Genomic DNA, 20,252 nt, shown 5'->3' on the forward strand with positions numbered 1-20,252 from the left:
GGAGGGCTGCATGCAGCCCTCCCAAGCTCTGTTTTAACTGGCAGAGGCACCGCAGGCTGATCCATCCCTGTTTCCAGGGCAGCTCCGCAGGCCAGATCTAAGCACCCCATGGGCCAGATCAGGCCCCCGGGGCCTTGAGTTTGATACCCTTATTTTAAGGTGTTGTGTCCGATGACACATTTATTTACTATATACTGTATATTTGTATTAATACACTCAATAAATGGAAAGATATACATATACAAACACAGTAACAGAAAACTACATATTTTTTGTCTCTGATATCTAGTTTTATGATTACAGGGAAGATATATGCATAGGTTACTACTCAGTAGTGGTATTTCATTTATTAGAAAATTTATATTGCCGCCTATTTGCACATGGTGACTCAAGGCAGCTTACAGGGATATAAAAACATGATATATAAAAAATAAAACCAATTTTTTAAAAAATAAAATAATAAATTAATAAAATATTATAATATCCCCCCACCCACCACTCTGCTGACAACACATCACACAAGTCATTTAATGGGCTTCATCCTGCTTTGGGCTCCCCAGGCCTGCTGGCAGAACCAGGTCTTCGGCGCCTTCTGGAAGGGTGTTAGAGTGAAGGCCATTCAATTCTCTGTGGAATGATGTTCCAGAGAGAGGGAGCCACCACAGAGAAGGTCCTTCTTCTAGGTTCCACCAGGTGTATTTCCCTAGGGGATGGGACACACAACATTCCTTGCCTCCCCGCTCTAGTGGGTCGGGTAAATGTGGCCAGCAAGACACAGTCACTCAGTTAATTTCAGTTAAACCAAGAAATGTCATATGGAGGATCTATATATCTATCATATAGCCTGGCTGTGGCTCAGTGGCTAAGACGCCAAGCTGGTCGATCAGAAAGTTCAGCAGTTCAGCGGTTTGAATCCCTAGTATAGCTCTCCTGCATGAGCAGGAGGTTGGACCAGATGACCTCCAAGATCCCTTCCAACTCTGTTACTGTTATTGTTACTGTTCTGTAAGGTCATTCAGTGATTTTTATCATAACACAAATAAGAATAAATGCATTTTTAAAAATCAGCCAGGTTCACCTCATGCATACGAAAACTGTTATATAAAATATTCACAAAAATCTACACGATAGTCTCAAACAAGGAGAGAATAATGGAAATACCTTTGTGAGTGCATTAAGTCCTAGAGCAGTTGCAACAGCACCTGTGGTAGCAGAAACATAGGCCGTTCCCAGCTGGCTAAAACAAAAATAGGTGTGTTTGTATTTGTATAAGAACCACATGTTGTAAATCTCAGTTTTTGATTCTATACACATAACCGGCATAGTGCAACCTATTTTATGGCAGCAGTACAAAACGTTGCCAAAAGATAAAACTAGGGCAACCGAGTGGCTGGGAAGTTTTCTTTTCCAGTGTTTCTAAAGTCCTTTTTCAAGGACAATAGCGACTGATAAAGCAATGGAGAATGTGGATATTGCCCTTAAAATAATTATGCTACTTTTACTGAGTTATCTTAATGGACTCACTTGTTTTATTATGAATCTGCCTAATCTTTGCAGCATAAGCACTTTTAATAGCTCTCCTGAATTGGTCAGTTGGATATGGATTTTTTTCCCTGCATTACTTCTGAATTATAAAATACTTTTTCCTTCCAGTTAGGATTGGTTTTTCCGCTTTTTGAATTTAATTTACATACTTCTCTTTGATTTGCTCTCCTGAAATTATTAGTCGATCCTTTAATGCTGTTTTATTCATTAGTTATATAAGTATGCTACATCATGCAGGCATTCAAAGCAATGGGATATATGCAGCTTTATTTTAGTCTCGCAACTCCTCTATAGGGTAGGTTGGCTGAAAGAAAGGGTAAAGCTCAAAGTTACGCAGTGAATTATTATGATTATGAGTAAGACTGAATCCACTTTTCCATTATTCTGATGTGTGCTTTTATAACTTTCGTACATTTATCGGAATTTTTAATGACTAGTTTTCACTATAAAACTTGTAGAAAACAGATATCTACATTGAGCTTTAAAATGCTATGGCTCTGTGGCAGATCCATTCTCAGAATTCTTTAGTTTGAGTCCAGGAATATATTTGGGAGTATATTTGGGTTGACAATTCATATCCAACTTTCCCAAGAGTGGCAGGAAGCCATAAACTTACAGCTACACCAGACCTGAGTTGTATAATTTGAGACCCAGATTATATGGCTCCTAAAAACCTTTGATGGAAAACCTAGTACTCACCCAGAGTTTGCCCTAAGTGTAATTTTTAGATGGCAGAAGGAGGAAATTATTCAGAGGAGTGTTAACATAATAACTATATAATTCATTCACTTTTAACTTTTTTAGATCATATTTTGTTCTGGCCTTGTCTCCTTGGAATGTAGCCCCTGGCATGTAGTAACTCAAAAGGCCAAATGCGGCCTGTAGCTTATGCAGCAATACTTGGCTACATCTTCTATAGAAAGTGGCTCAAGTAATCTAAACCTACTTTCAAAAAGTGATTTAACAAGAGCTGAAAGAGACAGACGAGCCTTACCATACTGCAAGGCCAATGCATGCTGTAAAATGTGCTCCCATTGAAGATTAGACTGCGCTTAGGAAAAATATTTCAATCTGTGCTTTCTACATTTAATACTCACTTGGGATTAGTTCCGTGAAAAACTGCTGGAAAAAAAACCCATGGCAGTCATGCCTTTGCTTCAAGCATAGTGTCTTGACTTGCTGAAGATCATTGAGGTAAAGGTAAAGATTCCCCTCCCACATATGTGCTAGTCGTTCCCGACTCTAGGGGGTGGTGCTCATCTCCATTTCAAAACCGAAGAGCCAGTGCTGTCCGAAGATGTCTCCATGGTCATGTGGCCGGCATGACTAAATGCCAAAGGTGCACGGAGTGCTGTTACTTTCCCACCAAAGGTGTTCCCTATTTTTCTACTTGCATTTTTTTACGTGCTTTCGAATGGCTAGGTTGGCAGAAGCTGGGACAACTTAACGGGCACTCACCCCACTAGGGATTCGAACCGCTGAACTGCTGACCTTTCGATCGATAAGCTCAGCATCTTAGCCACTGAGCCACTGTGTCCCTTGAAGATCATTACTTCCTAGCAATATACTCCAAGCTGCTCTGTTCAAAATTTAAATGCAGCTCCTGTCTATTTGTCTAATATCTCTAAGCAGTTTCCTTCTATAGTCCACATCTATATTTCCCAGGCACCAGTTTACATTTTTAAATCACGGGATATTTAGAAAACTCTTGCGGAAGTTAGGAACATCACAAACTATAACAGTCAGTTGCACATGGCATTTTGAAGTGTTCTGATTTACATCAGCTGAAATCCATAATGAATGACTTAGAATGCATTAGTGACCTAATTAGTCTTTTTAACAATGCAAATGATATTCGGGATGGTCAACATGCAAAGGAATTGTGTTTAGTACCAGACAGGAATAACTCGGCAGTCATGCATCTAGTAGCATTGTGTATGCTGATAATATTTACGTGAAGGGCTTTGAATGTTTTAAATGCACTATATGCTTGTTATATATTACTGTTATTAAATTAGCATCACTTCTATTTTTCCCCATTATAGTTTACCTTGTGCTTATATGTCGTCACGTCAAGCCATTCTATGAAAGACCACATTGCAGATTTAATAATAATCTTAACAAAGCAATTTATGATCCATTATCATTATAGTGCTGAAAGCCATTCAGAAAAAGCAGAGAGCTATCTTGTCCAGGGCATGCAATTCTCAGAAGTGTGCAGATCTGAAACAACTTGAAATCTACAATGATTTGGCCCCTCCTTTCTGTATCATGGTGATAATTACCAGTTTCCCTCCCCCCCCCAGCTCCCATTTTTATGGGAGATTCTTCAAATATCACTCTATTAAATCAACAAATCAGCACCATCAGGTCTATACTGACTCAATAATATCATAGTAATTTAAAACATAATTTTAACCCCTTAGCAATTATATTGGCACAATATTTCCACAGCAGTTCATGTTAAGCTTCATATTAGGCCTAGCTTCAAATATTTTATTCAACATACTTGAATTATCTGCTTGGTGTATCTTGATGGCTTTACCTGACATTAATTGGAGCATCTCCACTCCTGTTGGTATAATTTACAATGGCATTGAAGGACTGATTAATCCATTGCCAGAAGACCACGGCTGGAGTTGTTCTTGGAAGAAGGAAAGGACAATTAATTTTTTTATAAAGTTTGATATGAGCTCAATCTAATAAAGTAATAAACTAGATAAAGTAGTACTTTAAATCTATCCAGACAATAATGAAGTTTCATCCTTTAAACGTAATTTAGATCAGATTAACTCAAGAGTCAATTAAATTATTTTGGGCAGAGCCAAACAAACTCATTCTGAACTATCGAAACAACTAGGGATTATTTCACAGAACAATAGTGTTTGCCTACACAAAGCGCAGAAATATACACATCTTAAGAAAAATTTTACGGTTTGAATATAGTCATCACTTACCTTATGGGGCCAGAGGGAGAAATATGTCCGCTACTTCCTACAATGTGCCTTCCTAGTTTGCTGCAGCCAATGTCAGAAATGCAAGCTATGGGTAATCTTTTGAGGATGGACTGGCAGAATGTTTTTCGTAGCTTGCTAAAGTTTTAATAAAGCATTTCCTCCTTTACTTCAGCTCTAAATCTAGTGTAGTTTTTAGAATAGTTCTGGAGCATGACAGGAGAATGATGGGAGTGTTTGGATTTTTGAAGATCCAAAGCCTCTATTGTCCCCCTTCCTATGTTATCAGAGTGCTAATTGAGGAGAAGGAATCACAGTGTGATTTGGGCTCCCACAGCAAAATTCCTGGCACATCTCCTTTATTGCTCATGAAAAGAGAACCCAGCTGTGGCCTAAGGCCTCTGGGAAGCTCTTTCAGAATTGTTCCAAAGAAAGAAAGAAAAATGTTTGATTCATCTTCTCGGTTACTGTAATCCGCTATCCGCTGATAGAAAATTAAGCTAATAGACAAAATTTGCCTGTGTTTCAAATGCTCAGAAGTAAGAAACATAATTCCTTTGTTGTTGTTGTTGTTGTTAAATCCAGGTCATATGCAGATATGCACCCAGAAGTACAAATCCTTACCATTTAAAAAGTAATAAAGCACAGAATAGGCACAGATGAGTAACACATTCTGAAGATGAACTGACATGCCACTATTAACAATCCCTAGACTAGACCTGTCAACAATCCATTCTGAATTCCCTTTGTTAGCTGCTTTAAATAGTTTTCCTAATAGGATGGGAATCTGGACACCTCATTGTAAATGTCATATAAAAGACAGAACTATCCGAAGCTTGTGTCATAACTAATTCCAGAGAAAACTGTTTATCAGTACGAATGAGGAAATCATTAGTAAAAAGTCTATGGAGATTCTCAGTCATCCGGGTCATGGTTGTCCCAAAGGTGTTTTTTCAAGAGGCAACTGGACTTTCTGGTTTTTCTTTGAAGACGTTTCGCTTCTTATCAAAGAAGCTTCTTCAGCTCTGACTGAAGGATTCCATTCCCCACCATCCAGTCAGAGCTGAAGAAGCTTCTGGATTAGAAGCGAAATGTTTGCAAAGAAAAACGAGAAAGTCCAGCTGCCTCTTGAAAAAACACCTTTGGGACATTAGTAAAAAGGCAAAGGGTTCCCTTTAGCAGTTTTTCTGACCCTTCAACATATGTCTCTGCCATTTTTAAAGACCTAAGCCTTAAAAAAGTTCTTTGTTCTGTTCACTATCGTTTATCAGTAATTTAAGATTACTTACCTATAAAACGTCATCATGAAGCCAGTGATTGTCATGTTCATAGGCACCTGAGCAGACATACGGCCAATCAAAACCATCTTTTCACCTGTATCTGGATGGAAGGCTGAATCGTAGACATATTTTGCTCTCCACAGTTCATCTTCTGTCAGCCCAGGGGCCACAATGCCTTGCCTTATGATTAGTGGAAATATATATAAATAGTTCATCATTAATATAACACTACCAATATTTTAATTCCCAAAGTAATTAAGGAATATTTTTTAAGTATAAAAATATCCCCATGTAAGAAACACTATCACTCATTCTATATTTATATCTGCTCTTTTCAAAATTATCAATACTATATGGTTTCATAACCATTGGAGGAAAATATGCATAGTTTTCTCTATACAGGTAGTCCTTGACTTACAACAGTTCATTTAGTGACCTGTGAAGTTTGAATGGCACTAAAAACCTGACTTATGACCATTTTTCACATGTATAACCATCGCAGCTTCCCCATGGTCATGTGGTTTACATTCATCTGGCTCACATTTATGACGGTTGCAGTGTCCCACAGTCATGTGATCCCTTTTGTAACCTTCTGAGAAGCAAAGTCAATGGAGAAAGCAGATTTAACTATGTTACTAATTTAACTGCTGTTCTTAAATTAGTAACATTTCTTATCACTTAACAAATGTGGTGAGAAAATTTGTAAAGTGGGGCAAACCTCCCTTAACAAATTTCTCATTTAGCAGCATAAATTTGGGGCTTAATTGGGGTCATAAGATGAAGACAACCATAACTGGTGCTTCCTTTTCATCTCCAAAATACTTCCAATGTGAAAATATTAGCATTTTTAGACTCACAATTTCCCAATTGCTTCCTAGTTCATTGTTGTAGAACATTAACTCTTAGCTCCTGAAGCCTAACTCCAAATAATTCCAAAAGTAATTTTTTTAACTTACAAAAGGACTAATTTTTCCTAGTCAAATGATTTCTCTGATCTTATTACAATCTCCTTAAAATAATGTTAGCCATCTAGAGAAACTGGAATAAATTGGGAGCAGAAAACCATACCTGTAATCGTGCACAATTATTTTTGCTTTTTCTAATTGTTCATTGGGTAACAATATATTCCTAGGATCAGTAACAGTGAAGAAGTGGGTAGCGCGTCCAACAAATGTGCTTTGATCCCAGCGAGGCTCTTTGATATTGATGTTTAATGGTATGTCTCCCGACATTTTTTCAAGAACACTGAATAAAAAACAGAGATTGAAGTGCATTTAAGTTTCAGAGTTATTGACATTTTTATTTCTCTTATATCAGTTAAAAAATGGCTCTCTTACAGATCTCTGAAGCCTTGTTAAAACTCAGATATAAAGAAATTTTAACTCTGGAGCAATTCTGCATTCCTCCCTGCCCAATTCTGAAACTACTCTCATGATTCAATCGCCATCCATTTCTGTAGAATTTTCACCCAACAAGACGCCAACTGCAATGGGGTAAAATACAAGAGCAACGTTTATAGAAATGTATGGGCAAAAGAAGGCGACTGAAGACGTGGCTTCAGTATGCTCTGATTATTATCTGTCTAGATCCTTAGCCATGTTTAGGAACCTGTGGTGAGAGTGGAACAGAATCAGACAAGGTACAGAATTTGGAACAAAAGCAGCAGATAGCTCAACTCTCCTTCCACCCGTGGGTTGAATTATAATTTTGAAATGTGTCTGTTTGATTTACAATATCTACTTACTATATTATAATTCATTTTGAGAATCCTTACTAAGATTTCTACAAAAAAATATACCAATGCATTTTAATATAAAAGTTTTCATTTACTATCAACTCCTCTTCTTATTTTATGATATATTGCCACAACCTCATTGAAAACCAGACAGGAAGACTATGTATCATATTTTCCTTTGTAATCTGTTTTTACGTCATTTCACTTTAGCTTTTGTCTTCATTACCAAAGCAGCATTTAAAACTCTGCATTAATCCAATTTACTAATCTTGTTATTTAATCAGATATTGCATGTAATCTAATATTCATGCAAACTTTAAAAGTCCAACCAAATTTATATTCATAGTTTTTGAGGCCAAACCAAAAGTTCCGCTTGGTTTAATTTTTAGGCCAAAGATGCTTTCTTAAAAGAGAAGAATACAAAGAACTTTTTGAAAAGTTCATTTCACTGTAAGATTTGTTTCCCAACTTTCCCACTGCTTACTTAAAAAAATAAATCATTTTTTCCTTGTGTATCAGACAATCATAAAATTATGTGCTGAACAAGCGCTCCGCAGCCAATCAGATACGCTTATCTGATAAGGTGGTTGATGGCAAACAAGCCAAATTAGAGTGGAAACACAAATCGAGGCTTCCCGAGATTGATCACACGAGCGGTTTCTAACCCTTGTCTTCCTTTTCTTATTATATCCAGGATAATCAAGTCATACACATAGGATCACTCTGGATTGAAAGGAGGGAGGTTTTAACTTTGGGACCCATTGCTTATGATATATTGCCACAACCTTCAGATCAGCCTTCCCTTTCAGCAGTCCTGATCAGAAATTGTTCAAAAGTCATGGAGAAACAGGGATCACAATATAGTTGGAAAATAATGATCTTAATTAGATAATTGGGTTTGTGGGGGGATTCTAACTTTGCTATGGGGTAAGGAGTTTTATAAAATAAACATTTCTGACACATTCTATTCATGACCACAATTTTTCTGCTAAAAGCTTATGGGAAAATGCTGGCACCGTGGTTAGAATGCAGGCTAATTCTGCTGACTGCCAGGAGTTCAATCCTGACCAGCCCAAGGTTGACTCAGCCTTCCATCCTTCTGAGGTCACTAAAATGAGGACCCAGATTGTTGGGGGAAATATTCTGACTCTGTAAACTGGTTAGAGAGGGCTATAAAGTACTGTGAAGCAGTATATAAGTCTAAGTGCTATTGCTAAAAGGACTATGCAAGAAAAAGCATAATTGCATACTTTCTTCCTCAGCTCAATTCTAGGAAAGATCAGCAGCGGAAGAGCTTCAGGGGGAAAATATAAAATACAAGCATTAGGATGCCATGAAATGATTGGATCAGGTAGGTTCAGTTTTAGCCCCTACTTAAATGCAGAAACTCATGCAAAGATTTGAACCAGACAGTCACTCAATCTATTTCACAGTACTGCTATGAGGATGAATTGAGAGCAGACCTTTCTCTATCAATAGAACAGATGTGGTGTACAGTAAATGCATTATACAGAGAGGGAGATATAGCAAAAATGAATATATATAAAAATAAAAAGACAAACCTTGAGCAAAGTCCCATCAAAAAAAAGTAATGGAGAAATGTAATAATATTTTAAACCTCATTTATAGATCAATAATGTATCTATAATGAAAGAAACTGTAAGCTTCATGTAGCAACATTTCTTTACCCATCTCCTTCACCCATCTCCTCCCACTTATGACTGTATGAGTGTAATCTTGTTGCTGGTATCCTTAAGATTTATATTGACTGTTTCCCTATGACTATCATTAAGTGCTGTACCTTATGACAAATGTATCTTTTCTTTTATGTACTCAGAGAGTGTATCCACCAAGACAAAGTCTTTGTGTGTCCAATCACGTTTGGCCAATAAAGAATTCTATTCTATTCTATTCTATTCTATTCTATTCTATTCTATTCTATTCTATTCTATTCTATTCTATTCTATTCTATTCTATTCTAATAGAATTAGATTAAACTTTTTGATATTCCCACACAATTATTTTTTAAAAATTATGAACACACATCAATTGATCCATCCATCCATCCATCCATCCATCCATCCATCCATCCATCCATCGGAACATTGAAGTCTTCCTTTCACTGAGTGCTTATGAAAGTAGCACAATGAACAAACCCTAGATGAAATTATACATGTGAATATAGTCTACTAACTTCTGTAATACATGTACACTCTATGCGCACCCACACATTCAGAAATTGATAACAGACAAATACTGCATTCAGTTTAGAAGCATATGAGATACACAATATTCTAGTAAGACTGTTCATGTATAGATATGTGGAGAGAGGTAAGGAAAGGGCTGGACCGTGCCATGCAAATGGAATAAAATCCTCTTTAGCAACATCAAAAGAAGTGCTTCATATCCCATCTTTTATGAAGCAGTATTTTCAAAGTATTTTGATGCATGCATATGATGTTTTGCAAATCAGATGATTGTCTCATAAAAAAACTACATGAATTCATTTGCAAAATTCCATTTTTTTGGTAAAAAACTCTTAAATTTTCTTCTGCAGTTTCATATGCATGGAATGTACATCAGCAAGATCAGCTGGTACCCAAAAACGTACTTTTTTTCTGCTGAGAAATAGAGGTATTTTTGGAATTATAAAGACATGACCTGAGATTTGGGTGGCATGGGTATTTGCAATATGATAAAGTCAAGGTTAATGTGTTTTTTTAATCATTATGTTAGACATCCCATACTGAGAATATAGAATAGATAAAATCAAGGTTGTGCCCCAAAACAGTTTTGTGGTTCTCAACAGAAGAATCATGTTAGAGAAGAGAAATAATAGCATATTATTGCTAAATAATAACTTAACAAATGGTTAAGTTATTGTGAGATACTAGAATTGTATCGAGGAGAATACAAAACAAGATTACACTTTGTTGTAATCATAAAATAATGCACTACTGGTATATGGCACCAGATAAATTTTCTAGAATATACAAAGGATTTCAAATTTATCATTGAAATGTCAACAATAAGAAGGGACATTTTATCATGTATGGTTGGCATGCTGGCTGGGGAATTCTGGAGTTGAAGTCCACAGCTAAGGTTGAGAAACAGTGGTATAGACAAATCTCTTTCTCTCTTTCTTCTCTCTCTTTCATGTGTGTGTATGTATGTATGTGTGTGTATATATATATATATACACACACACACACACTATATATATATACAGTGTGTGTATGTACCTTGGTTTGATTATGTTGTTGTTGCCAAGGAAGGAGGTGGAGTGGGTTTTTTTATTACATGGTGGAGTTTTTAAAATTTTTAAACTGCCCAAAGTCACCTGCATGAGTTGGGCAATTATATAAATTTGTTTAATAAATAAAAATAAATAAATAAGAAATCTGTTGTGATGCACCATACCTTGAATACATAATCCATCAACTCCTGTACTGTTGAATTTAAGAAAGGTAGTATATAAACAAAGAATGTGTGAACCATCTATTGCTTTTTATACATTTAATTCCGGTGTCATATGCTTCTATAGTGCAAAATTTTGAAATCAGGTTCTGCATATTAATTATGCATTGTTTTAAAATAATGAATAATATTGGACAAGTCAATATTTGAAACCCAGACTTTTCTGGTTAGATATAATTGTTGACAATGATAATTAAAATTGTGCAAGCCTGTTACTTGCATTACTGGCTTTCTATCAGAAGACCCCACAGACTATGTTTTAGATCAGGGGTCACCAACCTTTTGGACCTCAGGGACCACTAAATTCATAATTTTAAATCCTGCAGGCCACTAATATGATCTACCCAATGACCGGGTGGGCATGGCTAGGTGGTCATGTGACTGGGTGGACATGGCCAACTCAATGCCACTCATGTTCTCTACTCACCCCTGCCCTGCCAGCCACTCCTCACTTCCCTGCCCGGGCTCCTTAGGGCCTCAACAGGAAGCAGTTCTTGGAACTAAGCAGCCATCATGAGAGAAAGAGCTGGCTCAGTTCAAATTGGATGTGACGGAGAAAGAGGCTCAGCAGAAGCACCTCACTGAGGACTACGAGCATAGGCTTTCCAAGCTGAGGGAAGACGTGTGGGAGTGCAAGGCCAGGAACTGGCACCTGGAGGCTCAGCGGGCTGAGGTGGTCAGCCAGTTCCAGGCCATGATGGAACAAGGGCCTCTGGCTCTTCGCCACCAGCAGCACTTCCCTCCAGCCTTTGCCCAAAGCCCCACACTAGTAGACTGAAGCAGACCCCAAGTCAGAATTTCTGCCCCTCTCCGACCAGCACAAAAAGACACCAAAGGGAGAGACTCTGCAGCAACACAAATGTTCATTGCAAGTATATGGTCCAGGGGCCGTAGTTTGAGGACCCCTGATTTAGTGCAACATAAGAAATGCAAATATTTTTTCTGTGGACCACTAACATTTTCTCAAGGACCAGCAGTGGTCCATGGACCACCAGTTGGTGACCACTGTTATAGATGAATCAGATGTTGTAAGTAGCCTGCAGTAATCTATAGCAGCCTATAGGGGAAATTTAATAGTCTGATCATCAGCTTCATTGGGTTATATGTTCCAGGAATTGCAATTCCAATGGTTAAAGGAAGGCTGCTCCACTCGGTAAGGATGGAATAATGGCCTTTTATCTAGTCAAATTTTATTATGCAGAATGGCAAATTAAACCAATCTAAGTAAGCTAATTATGAACTGAAAGATACTGAAGCTCATCATGAAGATATTTCTTTGCTACCATAGTGATTTATGGGGTAACCAAAAGGAGAAAAACAAATAAGAATGCAACAATCCTAACCTGGAGTGTTCCTTTAGCCTCTAATCCAAAGAGTTTTCGCCATTATGTCACCAATAAATGATTCAGTAACATTAGAAAGGTTACATGAAACAGTCACAAGGATAATTAGGGATATGCAACAGTTTCCACTGGAGGTTCACTGAAAGACCCAAGGGCACTTGCTTCCTTTAAGAAAACTCTCCCAGCTCTGCCATCCTTACAATTTGGGTAAAGGTATCATTCGGAGTTCTGACGATGGGAGTTCTAGATTTCCTGTATGTAAACCCAGAGCAAAACTATTCTGTGTGTAATCACTCAGCCAGTTCAGAGCCCAGGTAACAGCTGAGAGATAAGGATAGCACTACACATCATTACACACAGTAAGGGTCTCTCTGTGTTTATGTGTGTGTGCTGAGGGGGGAAGTATATTGTCAAGTCATATTTCTTTTATTGAAACCTGCTTTTTCTGCGATTTAACCACCTCAGCAGATTTTCCTGTAACTTCCCCACAATGCATCAGGAGGAGCATATGCACCAGTGGGAATCGGGGATCAGAAACATCAACAAGATGCATTTATGTTCATGTGTATGTCAGGGGAAGGTGGGAAGATCCTGATGTAACCTAGCAACAGACTACAGCCTGTGGACAATGCCTATTGCTGAGGCAGCCTGCTCACCAGAGCAGCCATCTTTTGCATGTAACTTAAGAGAGATATTTCATCATTTTCCCGGTCATCTCCAGATGTTAACATAGGCAACAGAGTCTGCCAGCCCAGCAGCTTCCAGCCTCTCCAGTTCTTTCCTCTGCAGTGCCTTTCTCTTATCAGCTGCCGGGGCTTGGAAGAGGAAAATACAATCTATTTTATGGCTTTCATATTTCATTTTCTAGGCAGCCGGTGCAAACGACTTTGCCCTTTTTATTTTCCCTTTCTAGCGGTGTGACCAATTGTGGGATTCCAAACACACACCAACGCACAGATGCAAACTGTGCATGTTGTTGTTTCTCCCCCCCCTTCCGGAAAGTCCTCATTCAAGAATCTTACCTCTTGCATTCCTTTGACACAAAATCAGAGAGAGACGAAAACCGAAAGGCCTCCACGTTCGCCTCTCCCTAAATTTCCTCCCCATTTTTTTCCCCCTACGCCGATTTCTTGCCACGCGTCCTCGAAACGGATGGGTTTTCGGAGCATACTGACGCTAAAAGACTGGTACCCTGGAAAGGGCCTTTCTATAACAGAGAAGTCTCAAGCGGCGAAGGGGTTTCGGGACCTTCTGCGCCATTTCATTCAGGATCCCGGCACAAGAGAAACATCCCCCGCTTCTCTTCCCGGCATTCATTTTTTTGGGGTAGGGAGGGAAGCGTGTCAGAGACAGGCACAACCTCCGGGCACAGTATGCAACTAACCTACCTAGAGGCGGCTTTTCTTATTTTTTATTATACGTTCTCCATCCAATAAACTCGTAAAAAAAACCCACAACTCCGCTTGCCCCCCCTTTTTCTCCCTCCCTCCCTGCCCAGAAATTGGGTGCATCGTTTCTAGGGGATTGGCTATAATAGGAGCACCTTTCACCTTTAAGCAGCCGGCTGCTGATGGTGGGTTCTAAGGCTGGGATAAGGCAGCGGGGACCGGGACTAAAGCCACGCGCTTCGGGTTGAGGGGTACTCACGGCGCCTCCCCGTGCGCCCCGCTCGGCCGGTGTTTCCCGCGCGTCGGCGTCGATTCCTCGCCGAGCCCTCCCGTCAAATCTCACGAACCCAGCCGAAGCCCGCCGGAAGAAATTCAGCCGCTTGCGAGGCAAATGGCAAAGGCGGGCGGCAAGGCAAAGGAGGCGAGGGGAGGCGGGGTAGAGGCGAGTGAACCGCCCCCACGAGGAAGGGGAGGGCGCGGAAGCAGGGAAAGGAACGAGGGGACAGGTTGGCTGGAGCTGCTTTTTTCGGGGGCGGGGGCGGGGGGGGGTGCGCTTCGCAGGCTGACGCAAACGGCGTTCCAACAGGTGAAGGTCGCCTCCCTTCGAATGACTGTCTGGGACGGGAAGGATTTTCATTTGGGAGGGAGGCTGATGAAATCCATTAGTCTCCCTCCGCCTAATTTTAACTAAATCGCGAGAGCCCCCTCTCCCTCCCCCCTCGCCGATGCAGGCAGGGCAGGGTGAAAGGAAGGTAAGAGGCTATAGCAAAAGTCGCGTGAAGGAAGCCTCGGTGTGTTGCGAGGGGTTTGCTCAGTGGCGGCTCGCTGGTGCCCTAAGCACTGACGAATCTTGGTGCTTCCCTCCTTTCAATAAAGAAGCAATCTTAATTGGGCTTTTTTCTTTCTTTCTCAACTTTGTGGTGCCCCCTTTGGGCCTGGTGCCCTAAGCACGTGCTTAGTCTGCTTAATGGTTAATACACCACTGGGTTTACTTGTGGAACCCTCACTTCATTTTATCTGAACTTTTATCTGAACTTGGAAGTCTTTTTTTCACGACCAGCTCTTTGTGTGTGTGTGTGTGTGTGTGTGTGTGTGTGTGTGTGTGTAACAAGAAGAGAGTGGCAGGATACTTTGTATAGGCTTAGCCCTGATCATTTTCACTCTTCAAGTCTCTCCATCCTAAAACAGATAAAGCCTGAATCCACTTTTGCAATGCTGTTCTAAGAGCTTCCTGTAAGCAGATTAGTACTGAAAGATCTTTGCTGTGTAGTTCGTGAAGAACTTCAGCAGTAGAGGAAACAGTCCTGATGATCAAAATACACTGTATAGCAACGGCCCTTCACAACTTTACTGAACAGCTCAGGGGGAAAAAATGGTTAGAAATGGAAGAAATCATTGTATGAAACTTATAAAAACTCACTAACTCATAAAGTTTCATCCCCAAATATTTTAGCTATCCAGAATCTGAACCCTGATCTCTTACCATAGGTTTTCAGCCAAGGAGAACATTTTGTATCATTGCAGACAACATTTGACTCATTTCTGGTTGCGAAATAAAGATCAAAGGAAAAGTTCAAAAAGGGAAATTATTTTAAAGTATGCTTTGAAAACCATGCAGTAAAACTAAACGTGAAACTTTTAATAACATTGCTGAAGTAGGAATTTCTTATTCTTTGTAACAGAAGCAATAGCAGTTGGTTAAAAATATGCTTTTCTAGAGAAAAGAAGAACTAGGATGACATGTTAGCAGTATTCCAGTATTTGAGGGGCTGCCACAAAGAAGAGGGGGGTCAACTTATTTTCCAAAGCAGGACAAGAAACAATGGATTGAAACTAATTAAAGAGAGAAGAAACCTGGAAATAAGGAGAAATTTCCTAACAGTGAGAACAATTAACCAGTGGAACAGCTTGCCTTCAGAAGTTGTAGGTGTTGTCATCACTGGAGGTTTTTAAGAAAAGACTGGACAGGCACCTGTCTGAAATAGTTTTAGTGTCTCCTGTTTGAGCAGGTGGTTGAACTAGAAGACCTCCAAGTCCCTTCCAGCTCTATTCTGATTGAACTGATGGTCATATACTGAATGGGATGCAGAAAAGGATGCAGAAAAGGAGACGAACTGAGGTTCATTTAGTTGAAGAAATACCACAGTTTTAAGATATACTCAGGGTGGGACAAAAAGTATTTGAGAATATATATTCTTTGAGTTGGTTTAGATGGGAAATACATTGCCTTGCCTTCTGTGAAGCAGAATACAATATAACCAATGGAATAGCTTGCCCTCAGAAGTTGTGGGTGCTGTATCACGAAAAGCTTTCAAAAAGAGACTGGACAACCGTTTGTCTGAAATGATACAGGGTCTCCTGCTTGAGCAGGGGTTCGGACTAGAAGATCTCCAAGGCCCCTTCCAATTCTATTCTGTTCTGTTCTGTTCTGTTCTGTTCTGTTCTGTTCTGTTCTAGTCTAGTCTAGTCTAGTCTAGTCTAGTCTAGTCTAGTCTATTCTATTATCTTCCTGTTCTAAGTGACTCTCCATAAACTGCTCTTTGGGCCATGGATGTGAAAAGACTTGGGATCACACACACACACCCAACCCAAATAAGTAGCTAAGGCCTATATACTATTGCTATAGAGCTGTCTGGGGACTTGATGGCCTTGGCTTTTTAACTGCTGTCATCACACATAGACCTGTATCACAGGAAAGTCCATTTCACTTAAAATATCATTGTGAATTTTTCTGTTTTATTATTTTTACCTTTTGTGCATAAATGTTCATCTTTCCTTCTAGATATTTGTCCTGCTTTTCATAATAATTTATCTATGACCGTAGCAAAGCTGCTATTGGATAAATTATAATACTGCTTTTTAGTGTGGGATGAAGGAATGAAATATCCCTGTTATGCCTTAGGAAGGATAGACTTCTGAAAGCTGTGACATCTTCAAAAGGGCTTCTTTGCACTTCTTGATGGGAAGAGATAATCAGGCCTTAAGTGATTAGAATTTATAAAACTTCAAACACCAACGCCTTAAACTGTGCCCTGTGATTATGCTTTCTATCTGGTATTTGACACATTTCCATGAACTTCTCTTGCTGCAATGACTTCCTCTGAATATTGCTGGAAACAAGCCTGTGTAACTTTAACTGGAGTATTTGAAAAACTGGGTTTTTGGGTTTTTTTGTTGATTTGATCCATGGTCTGGGATCTTGGATTTGATCCATGGTCTACAATTATCATAATCTGAATATCCACCAATCCCAAGTGTCCCCTCCTAGAACGGAATGCTTTTTCAATTTACTCATGGATCATAGACATTTTTAAAATATGTCAAATGTCACTTTGTAACATTTCAGATTTTCCTACAATTGACTGCAGAGAAAAGCAGTATTGTTACAATTTCAAAAGAGGCTGGGGGAATTTAAAAGGAAAGTTACGATTGATCAAAGTTTTCTTTCTGATAGTTTTTAAGTAGCCTGGGGTGGCTGCATGGAAAGGACAAAGGTAAAATCAGGACAAAATGAGTGTGACACACTATTGCACAAGCTCAGTTTCAGTTCAGGAATTGGTTGATTAAGCAGTGCCCCTGTTCCAGTGCCCTGGTATATCCTTTGCTAGCAGATTTCATTTGAATACTACTAAAAGACCCTTACACATTAATGATTTGTACAACTTTGTGACTGAATGAGGAGCGGATTGATATCACAAGATTCTCCCATTTGTTTTATTTTTATGAGCTGGATATACTGTATGTGTTTCTGATTCTGGTTTATTGGAAATCAGGAAAGTTTCCATTAATTGTTGTGGCTCTATAGATCTTGTAAGAGTTTCATTTTTCTACTGGAAGAAGCCTGTGCCTCACTCCATCTACTGGATTTTCTCTTTCACTTAGCAGTTCAGTTTCTTGTTCCTGAAATGTATCTATTTCCGTATGCACTGATTAGAATTCATCCCCTCACTCCTCAAATCTAAGTTAAGCAATAAGCAAGCATGATCACGGCTGTTGAGAAACAGAATGATTGATACCGCTATTATCTCAGCTTTACAAATAATAGGGCGTTTAAATACAATACCTCTGACAGTTTTTGCATTTTCTGTTTGGTGAGCTGGAAAAAGAAAGAATGAATGGTATTCTTTTCATTTCATGATCAGCAAAAATCAATGCTATTTTAGAGGAATTGGCATGGAAATGCCAGAAATGTAGAATATCTTGAAGCAGCTGGCATACTAGAAGCCAAGAAAATAATTATTGCTGCTTTAATTGCACTTGGTTACAACTGCCATCTACTTATAAACACTGCAGAGTATATATGTCTCCTTGATAAACTTTATGTTGTCTGTTTACAATATGTCAAAACTGCTTGCATAGGCCTTATGCTGCACTCGTTATAAGCAAAGGCTAAATAAATTCCTTTTCTTAAACATTCTGAAGGAGATTTCATTTTAATGTCTTAAGTATTTCAATAAAATGTTTATAGTGATAGATACTTTTTCTTAACTGAAACAATCTTTGCATATGAAGTAATATGTTTTCACTTAGGATTATTGCATTATTGTTTATTTGAAAATATTTCATATACTCACATGTTTAATAAAGTACTTTATTGTTTCAATTTAAGCTTCAAAACGTTGTAATTCTTATTGATGCAAATAAATTCAGTGGATCATAGAATGTGAGGATTGGAAGGGATCTTGGAGAGCATCTACTCTAGTCTTCCCTGAGCAGGAATTCAATGAACTAAAGAATTTCATTCAGTGGTGGTATTCAGCCAATTCTATCCGGTTTGGACAAATCGGTAGGGGTGACTGCGGGATACCCCGCCCACCTGCGTGGACGTTACGATGTCCCATTTTTCCATGGTTTTGAGGCTCTGCACATGTGCAGAAGGCCTTGTGCATGCACGTGCACATTTGTGAACCGATAGGGAAGGTAAGTGAATACCACCCCTGATTCAATTGCATCAGATGTAGTAATAACCACCAATTAAAACATTTCCAACAGAATGGTACACAGCTGTATAGACTCTAGTACTATAATTGGTTACTAACTTGATAGTTTAATATTACATAAAAAGAATTATAATGTTAGTTGTCTATGGAGATTCTCAATCATCCAGGTCATGGTTGTCCCAAAGGTGCTTTTTCAAGAGGCAACTGGCAACTCTTCAGAGCTGAAGAAGCTTCTTGGATGTCAAGCAAAATGTCTTCAAAGAAAAACCAGAGAGTCCAGTTGCCTCTTTAAAAAGCATCTTTTGGACTATAATGTCAATTGTTCAAGGACAGCAGTAGAAGTTGGCTTCTATTATATCCTATTGGTGAGTTCCATATACGCACCTGGACAGCTACCGTGTAACACAGAAGAAGCTACTTGGATAAGCAGCAAAACGTTTCAAACCAACAAGAAAAGAAGTCCAGTTGCCATGACTAAACTACCAGACAACTTTTACCTGAATGACAGAGTCTTCATTGACACATGTAACAGATAATACTGGACTTGATACCTATCAGGCCCAATCTAACATTCTCACAATCCATATGAAAAATACATCTTTATTTTCCCTGGTGCTTCGTTCTAGGAAGGGACCCTTAAAAAACGTTAAAAAGGCTTGCTCTGAACTTCTTAGATACAGTAAATTTGGGGGGGAAAAGCAGCAAAGGAATAAACAGTCATATGAAAGATCATTTGCTATGGGACAACCAAGTGTCCTGTTCCTTGCCTTGGTCAAGAAATATCTATCAATTTGAGAAACCAAATGTTTCCAAGTCTAATGACTTATTCTTCTTATGTTCCAACACTGGAAATTTTTAAGAAAATGTTGGATAACCATCTGACTGAGATGGTGTAGGGTTTCCTGCCTGGGCAGGGGGTTGGACTAGAAGGCCTCCAAGGTCCCTTCCAACTCTGATGTTATGTTATGTTATATGTTATGTTATATGTTATGTTTAATTCATATTTACTGGAAGACACTTGTATTAAACGCTAAGTGAATAAATTAGCATACCTTGCCATGTATTACACTGAGCAGTTATTTTTGGATCTCCTCCTCCTCCTCCTCCTCCTCTAGATTTAGAGGTCTCCTGGTTCTAGTACCAGTTGGGAGAAAAGCTTCAAAGCTATCAGCTGTCTTGGCTATTTCCTTTCTACGGTCAGGACTGTTGAAAATGGCTCTAGGTGGAACCACACTGAATAGAAATGTTATTCCCTTGGTTTAAAACGTTTTTCTGCTTTAGGGTGGTTGGATTATTATCAAAGTGCTGACTTGTACTGGACTTGATACCTATTAGGCCCAATCTAACATTCTCACAATCCATATGAAAAATACATCTTTATTTTCCCTGGTGCTTCGTTCTAGGAAGGGACCCTTAAAAAACGTTAAAAAGGCTTGCTCTGAACTTCTTAGATACAGTAAATTTGGGGGGGAAAAGCAGCAAAGGAATAAACAGTCATATGAAAGATCATTTGCTATGGGACAACCAAGTGTCCTGTTCCTTGCCTTGGTCAAGAAATATCTATCAATTTGAGAAACCAAATGTTTCCAA

The 20,252-nt window shown here is 39.0% G+C and overlaps 1 protein-coding gene across 6 annotated transcripts in view; it reads right to left on the reverse strand.

Moving 5' to 3' along the window:
- SFXN1 (sideroflexin 1) overlaps nucleotides 1-14,138 on the reverse strand; it is a 38,041-nt gene extending 23,903 nt beyond the window's left edge. For 2 of the 6 annotated variants that reach the window (XM_058174080.1, XM_058174085.1), the window contains exons 1-5: nucleotides 13,885-14,135; nucleotides 6,848-7,024; nucleotides 5,789-5,959; nucleotides 4,091-4,189; nucleotides 1,162-1,237 (exon numbers count right to left, since the gene is read on the reverse strand). In XM_058174080.1, coding sequence (XP_058030063.1) covers nucleotides 1,162-1,237; nucleotides 4,091-4,189; nucleotides 5,789-5,959; nucleotides 6,848-7,011 — 510 coding nt within the window. In that variant the 5' untranslated portion in view covers nucleotides 7,012-7,024; nucleotides 13,885-14,135. Of the gene's footprint in view, nucleotides 1-1,161; nucleotides 1,238-4,090; nucleotides 4,190-5,788; nucleotides 5,960-6,847; nucleotides 7,025-13,356; nucleotides 13,472-13,884 lie in introns of those variants that run through there. The other 4 variants (XM_058174081.1, XM_058174084.1, XM_058174082.1 and 1 more) reach the window with 3 other exon arrangements.
- Between the last annotated feature and the right edge of the window lie 6,114 nt (nucleotides 14,139-20,252).

The sequence above is a fragment of the Ahaetulla prasina genome, chromosome 2 (assembly GCF_028640845.1).
Source record: "Ahaetulla prasina isolate Xishuangbanna chromosome 2, ASM2864084v1, whole genome shotgun sequence".
NCBI classification, from domain to species: Eukaryota; Metazoa; Chordata; class Lepidosauria; order Squamata; family Colubridae; genus Ahaetulla; species Ahaetulla prasina.